The 7,531-nt window shown below is 42.5% G+C and overlaps 1 protein-coding gene and 1 pseudogene across 2 annotated transcripts; both read left to right on the top strand.

Moving 5' to 3' along the window:
• On the top strand, positions 1–976 carry LOC143477420 (odorant receptor 131-2 pseudogene; annotated as a pseudogene).
• A 785-nt stretch (positions 977–1,761) lies between these two features.
• tmprss5 (transmembrane serine protease 5) lies at positions 1,762–7,210 on the top strand. 2 transcript variants are annotated; one of them, XM_076976412.1, is made up of 13 exons: positions 1,762–2,120; positions 2,981–3,128; positions 3,305–3,397; positions 3,898–4,011; positions 4,605–4,737; positions 5,014–5,127; positions 5,223–5,266; positions 5,355–5,517; positions 5,641–5,819; positions 5,954–6,052; positions 6,200–6,342; positions 6,586–6,738; positions 6,856–7,210. In XM_076976412.1, exons 1-13 carry the CDS (start codon positions 1,800–1,802, stop codon positions 6,862–6,864), a joined length of 1,713 nt encoding a protein of 570 aa, XP_076832527.1. In that variant the 5' UTR covers positions 1,762–1,799; the 3' UTR covers positions 6,865–7,210. The 2 variants fall into 2 exon arrangements, with proteins under 2 accessions (XP_076832527.1, XP_076832526.1); XM_076976411.1 differs by having other exon boundaries at positions 5,635–5,819.
• The last annotated feature ends 321 nt before the right edge of the window (positions 7,211–7,531 follow it).

The following is a 7,531-nucleotide window of genomic DNA, read 5'->3' as shown; positions in this document are numbered from 1 at the left end:
TAACAGCACCTTAATCTTTTTAATGTCCTATAATGTCTCAGAAGTATTTATTGAGAGGGGGATACTGTTGCAAATACTGGTGGCCATCTTTCTCTATGTGAACTGTTTGATGATTTACACGTTTCTGAAGAAGGAGGTGTTCAGGGAAGATACTCGTTACATTTTGTTTGCACAAACCTTATTTGCAGACTCTGTTTTAATGATGTTAAGTGATGCACTGCTGGTTTTGAGTATTTATCTTTACCCTGTACACAAAATTCTTTGTGTATGTCTGTGTACAGTTACAACTTATCTCACAATTTGTACTCCACTGACTCTGGTGGCAATGTGTCTGGAGCGCTACGTTGCTATATGCATGCCTTTAAGACACGCTGACATCTCCACCAGCAGGACCAGAGTCCTCGGACTTCTTACAATATGGGGCATCGGTTGCATAATTCCACTGTTCACCTTAGTAGCCTATATATCTGTGGTACCTCCTGGTGCTCTGTTGTCCTATACTGTGTGCACTGTGGATTTAATGTTACAGAAAGACTGGCAGGCACAATCATATTCAACCATTTTTCAGCTCTTTTTTCTCATTATGATCATCATCGTTGCCTTTACCTACGTTAAGATAATGATTGCAGCCAGAGCTGCCTCATCTGAGAATAAAAAATCAACCCTCAGGAGTCTCAGAACTGTGCTACTGCATGCATTTCAGCTGTTTCTATGTTTAGTGCAGTTTTTAAACCCTTATATAGAAATGGTACTTGTAAAAACAGACACATTAGCCTATACTCGTTTAAGATATGCCAATTTTATTATCTTCATAATTGCCCCACGTTGTCTAAGTCCTCTGATTTATGGGCTCAGAGATGAAAAGTTCTTCCATGTTTTAAAACATCATGCTGTGTGTGGTCTTGACGTTTTTTTCTCAACATTGTTCAAAGTCAATCAGTGGAAAATAAGACCCAGCCAAATGGAAAACACTTAAGCCCTGTGCTTACTTTCACTGCACAACAATGAGAATCATTTAAATGTTTAATCAGTGTTTATGAGTGATTTTTTTATCATGTTTGACAATGGCTGTTATAAAAATTGCTTGATTCCATATCTGTACCAAAGTTCTCAAATTACTGATTTGAAATCAGGTTTTATTATATTTACATTAAATGCTTGTCTGCTTTTGTTTTGTGTGTAATTAATAGATTAATCCCTGGAACATATTTTCTCTGATTTAAATATGGGAATTTTTGGAGTACAGATTAATTTATAGATTAAGAATCAACAAGCATTCTATTTTTCTATGAAATGTTCAGAATGTCACTTGTTTGAAACACCCTCACCTGTTCCAAACCTGTTTGGCTAATCCACATTAAACACACGTCTTTACCACAGTGTATTTCATTTGATGCTCATAGTATTTGGAAGATTCAGCTTCTCCCCAGGTGACACATTTTTTTAATTAATGACTTGCAGTGATTCCTGCATCATCTATTACCTCTTTAGGTATGTATCCATAGAGAATATACACCTGCCTAACATAATTTATCTAATATTATGATTTGTCTTACTTCATTATACAAACCTTCACAAAACCACACAGAAATGTAGGACTTTTTTGTGAGCAATGGCCTGTTCTCTGCATGCACTGACAAATATAGCATGAGTGGAATATGCAGGCTACCTGGTTGTTGACCAGAACTGACGACTGTATGCTTTTCAACATTTTGTAATTTCGAAGCTGTTCTCCAAAGCTGTGAATCATCAGATAATAAGTTCTTCCATAAAGTGGACTCACTGCTGGCACGGGTAGAATGGGGGTGTTGCTAAGCAACCTGCATCCTATCAGTGAGAAGGAGATATCTTTGGAGATGTTTAAACCTACAAAGGACCGGTTCAGGCGGCCCGGCCTAGGCCCAGCCAGAACAAACAACAACGGGCTCTTTCTTAGCTCGGCCTGCTGGCCTCAGCGTGTCTTTGTTAAACGTTACAAAAACCCCCGAGTTGCATTCTGCTGGATGTCCGTGCGCCGAGCAGGAAGACCCCAGCAGGCCGGGCACAGGATGGAGCAGACGGGAGGAAGGGGAGCAGCTGAAGACACACCAACCTCCACCCGTGCAGGCAGGAAAGACACGGTGAGCCCCGTCACGCTCAGCGCTCCAACACATGCCTTGCAGCCAGCATTTACCTTCACAAGGTGCTGCTATGAGCTGCCCCTGTGGAGCTGGTTACAATGATAAGGGGTAAGGCATCTCAAAAGTGTAGCGCCGTATTGGTGCCTGTAATGCTGTTGATACAGAACAAACCACCCGGTAGTGTCTAGGATCACTTGTTACTCAGCTGTAACTTTTTTCTTTAGAGTTTGATTTACTATAGCTTACTTCATGTTTAAATTTTTATTTAAAATTTTGCAATTATCACTGTAAAACATTTTAAAATTTAATTTACAATACATAGTTGTATGATGTATTCTGTGAATACAGTAGAATACATATGAATAGGTGTGAGACATTATAACCTGAGGTTATATTTGCTGGTATATTTGCTGGGTTTTTTTTTTTTTACGAATATTTTAATAGCATAATTTTCAATAAAGAGATGCATGTTGAACATAACTTCTTTAAATGTTTTTTTTTGAGATTTCATAGTGTATAGACTTCCTTACAAATTCATGTAGAAAAAGAACTAATATTTATGAGATAAAATTGACTTCAAATTCTAACATTTTTTTATGTCAAAAGCAAATGTCACATGACAGCATAGCAGGACGATCATTGGACTGTGTTGAGTGAGTGAGGGAGAGAGTTAGTGGACAATCACAGATGGGTTACTGAGAAAACATCTAGTCCAGGGGCCATGACAGCAGACATGAAGCAGAAATAATTACACTGCGTAACACCTGTGTAGTTCGGGCTCTCAACACTCCAGAGTCCCTCACAATTACTGTCTACCTCGTAATCGTTTCAGCTGATCAATGGGGTCTTTGTTTGTGCAGGGAGTCAGTGGAGGAGCCGTGGGGGGGGACGTGAACCCTGGTGCAGTCGGGGCCTCCCTCCAGGCCAGGAGGATGAGGGGAGGTATGGTTGCGGGGGGCCAGGAGGGTCCCAGCTCTTGGATCAGAGTGCTACACTCCTCCTGTCCAGGTGCATCTCATATCTCCTGCGCTAAACACACCTGTCCGAACTGAAAAATGGCAAAAAATGTCGTAGGTGACGGAACCCAAACTGTGGGCGTGAGCATGTGGGATGTTTGGATCGGGGGGGTGTTGTGTGTTTCCATTCTCTCCCTGCGTTTCAACTGTTTCCCTCTGTGTCTGCAGAAGTGTCCGCTCAGAGGATGATGGTGAGAGCACTGATCACTCTGTGTGTTCTTGGGCTTCTTGGAGGTGTTGTTAGTGGAGTGTGGTTCATAGGTGAGACTCCCCCAGCGTCCCCCTCCACAGTCACATGTTCATATCAGAGGCGTCAATTCCAGGTTCAGAAAATAAAAGTCCTCACCAGGATTTTGCTCAGGCTTCCTGGATTGTGTTGATTCCACTAATTTTACCTGGATAGCACTAATTAGAAATCTAGCAAGCTTGAGCAAAATCCTGGTGAGGACTTTTACTTTCTGAACCTGGAATTAACACCTCTGGTTCATATGTGACACACACAATGTGTTATATATATATATATATATATATATATATATATATATATATATATATATATATATATATATATATATATATATACACACACACACACACACACACACACATTCAGTACCGTTTCTCTTGAAACTTTGTGTATCTTATTACAATTTTTCAATCTCCCTTTATAGAGAAACAGGATGTTTCGGACAGAGGTCCTTCATCAGCTGTGATGTTATTCATTATGTATATATAATATTTTCCCCTTTATCTCTCTTTAGTCAAGCTGCTTTTAAAGCCTACCTCAGCTAATAGTCCTGCAGGGCTGGGGGACACTAAAGACACCCCCTTCTGCAACGTATCGGAGGACACGTCTGTGACGGAGCGCAGGAGAGGTCTGTGGGTGTGGCTGGGTGGAGCAACACAGTGAGAGCTGGTGCACACAGCAGCAAGGGCAGTCAGTGCTGGCGGGGAGGCAGACACTAGACTCTATGACAGATGACAGGAGACCTATAACACATGTAAAGCAATTAGTGAGATAAACCTTGTGCCAGAACAGAACATGTGCCAGTTAGATAATATATCTAGAATGGTTGCAGGTTTAAAAATGACAAGAACTAGCACTAGTTTGAAAATATCAACTAGCAAAAGATATTTTCAAATTTTTATGTCTTATTCTCTCTCTTCATCTTTTTCTCCCCCTCTCTCTCTCTGTCTCTCTTTCTCTCTCTCTCTCTCTCACTCTCTCTCTCTCTCTCTCTCTCTCTGCACCCCTCTCTCTCTCTCTCTATCTCACTTAATTGGGATTGGTACATTGTTGCCATGAAACATAGGTGAGTACAACATTCAGAAAAACAAATGACCAGAAGGCCTGTAGATGACGTTTGACGTTTGAGCGTTTAACATTATAACACTACACTGTGCTCTCATAATGACCTTCGCTAAGCTGTGGTAAAGTGACGAGAGTGTCTGACTGAAAGAGACTCAGTGTTTTACAGGATCAGTGATGAGAACTCTCTACTGGAGATCCGGCTGGAGAAACTGAGATGGGTGCCGGTGTGCTACGAGCGCTGGAACTCCTCGCTAGGGACGCTGGTGTGTCGTCAGCTGGGCTACCTGAGGTGTGGAGGACTGACTGCTCCATCACACCCCAGCACACACACACACATCCAGCTCTCAGCACCTTTGACTCATAGTGCAGCTGTGGCCTGTTTCTGTAGGTCGACCGTTCCTACGTTGCCCTACAGTGCAGAGTGAAGAGCCACAGGTGGAGTGTGTGTGTGTGTGTGTGTGTGTGTGTGTGTGTGTGTGTGTGTGTGTGTGTGCTTGTGATGGATGTGTGTGGTTCAGTGTTGTGAACCTAGTCTCTGATTGACCTACGTCACCTGTGCTTCTAGATTAACCAACCACAAAGGAGTTAATCTGACTGACATTGGACCAAACTACACAGATGGGTTTGTTCAGATTACCTCGGAGCACCGAAGCACTTTGGAAGGCTTATGGCAGTTCAGGTACTTCCATTTGCTTCCAGGTTATAGACAGAAGTAATGGATTACAGATGGAAAACAGACCTCATGCCTCTCGCTGCTGTTCATTGCCCCTCTAGGGACAGCTGCAGCACCGGGAAGGTGATAGCGCTGAAATGTTTTGGTGAGACCTGAATTAGGTTCCCTACAGACCAAAGAAACACTGAAATTCTCAGTCTAGTGAAACAATAAAAGGTCTCTCCCTTGCACAGAGTGTGGAAGGAGGGTGAAGCCAGCTAGGATCATCGGGGGCGTGGCGGCCACACCGGGCAGGTGGCCGTGGCAGGTCGGCCTGTACCACAACAGCCGTCATACCTGTGGAGGATCCATTATCAGCGGTCAGTGGGTCCTCACAGCTGCTCACTGTGTGCACGAGTAAGTCCACAAGGTCACGACCCGTCTAGCAGAGCCAGGCCTTGCTGGGGGGGGGGGGGGGGGGGGGGGGTACTGGGGCACAGCTCGCCTGCTCACTTACGCTGGTCCTGCTTTAAGCTACAGGCTGCTTCACGCGTCCAGGTTGCTGGTGTATGCTGGGACTATAACTCGCAACCTGGCTAAGTTGGATGAGCGGCCCGGCTATGCCGTGGAGAAAATTATCTACAATAAGAACTACAATCACAGGAGTCATGACAACGATATTGCGCTGGTGAAGTTGAGGACTCCGTTGAATTTTTCAGGTGACGGACGTGTACGAGTCGCCTCTGTCTTCATGACGACGCTCAGTCGTGTTAAAACATAATATGGACTTTCCTCTCAGTCTCCTTAGTTGAATAATTAAAAGAATGTTAATGACATTGTGATTAATCTCCAGACACCATTCGGCCAGTGTGTCTACCGCAGTACAACCATGAGTTTCCCGGAGGAACACAGTGCTGGATTTCTGGCTGGGGATACACCCACCCCGACAATGGTAAGGAAAATGTATGCATATGCATTATATGTAAATCGAGAAATCTTCCAGTTTTAAAGTGTGCTAAGCAGTTATAAAAGTGGTTATGCAGACATGAGAGGCTGATTTATTACGCGTGTTATTGTCTGTTTGTTTGTTCTTACACAGTTCATATTCCTGACACTCTGAAAGAGGCTCCGGTTCCCTTGATAAGCTCAAAGACATGCAACAGCTCCTGCATGTACAACGGAGAGGTGACCCCTCGCATGCTTTGTGCTGGATATGCAGAGGGCAAAGTAGACGCCTGTCAGGTGAGCACACACACCTTAAAAGCTTTTGGGAATGTCTTTAAAAGCTTTTAGGAATGTCTTTAGAAGCTTTTGGGAATGTCTTTAAAAGCTTTTAGGAATGTATTTAAAAGCTTTTGGGAATGTCTTTAAAAGATTTTAGGAATTTCTTTAAAAGCTTTTGGGAATGTCTATAAAAGCACGCTCCAATACACCTGATATTGAACAGCATAAAAGAAAGGTGGTGAAAATATTCCCCATGCACAGGGAGACAGTGGAGGCCCTCTGGTTTGCCAGGACGACGATGTGTGGCGGCTGGTTGGAGTTGTTAGTTGGGGAACTGGGTGTGCGGAGCCCAATCACCCAGGCGTGTACACCAAAGTGGCTGAGTTTTTAGGCTGGATTTTTGAGACAATAGAAGTAAGTCTCAATAACGGTGTCCCAAGAGGACACAGTCGTGATACACTCGGTCAGCAACTGTTGATTCACTCGTGTTCTGAATTTCATATAAACGTGATGTTTCTTCACCCCATGCAGACAAACTAAGAGTGAAATTCTACAAGAACCATGAGCCTGAGTCTCTCCACATGATGGATTCGTCCGCAGACATTCTTCCGTTTTATTTTTATACTGTAAAGACTTCTGCAGATAAATATTATATTTTAGATGTTTCTAATAAAGCCTGTATGGTGTAACTTAAACCCCCAAAGTACTTTTATTTTTTTTATCAACAAACATTACTGCAAATATTAACAAATATTTACTACTATTGTATTTCTCAATGCATTGAGTTTTCTTTCTCTGTGGTGAGTTTTTAAACGCCACTCTCCGTGCCCCGTTATCACACTACGCTGGAGTCTCTTCTGTGCCCGTCTGCCCTTCACCAAAATTACAATCACCATGTAAGCTACAAACGCTATTTACTCATCACTATAATTATGGACATGTTGTGCATTTGCAACGAGTGGTCCCCAAATGGTAAACAAAGTGCAAGCTAAGACATGATTTTATTATAATAATAATAATAATCTTTATTTGTATAGCACCTTTCATACATACATGCAACTCAAAGTGCTTTACAGTATAAACAAAAAGAAACATTAAAAGGAAGCAAATACAATTTATTACTATAAGTACAGCTACAAGCTTGATATGTATGATCAAACAGTATTCCTAACCCATGTCAAATCTGTCTCGTCTCTAAACTAAATGT

The sequence above is a fragment of the Brachyhypopomus gauderio genome, chromosome 16, assembly GCF_052324685.1.
Source record: "Brachyhypopomus gauderio isolate BG-103 chromosome 16, BGAUD_0.2, whole genome shotgun sequence".
NCBI lineage: Eukaryota > Metazoa > Chordata > Actinopteri > Gymnotiformes > Hypopomidae > Brachyhypopomus > Brachyhypopomus gauderio.
The sequence above is the reverse complement of the archived record's forward strand: the minus strand, read 5'-3'. Positions and strand labels throughout refer to the sequence as shown.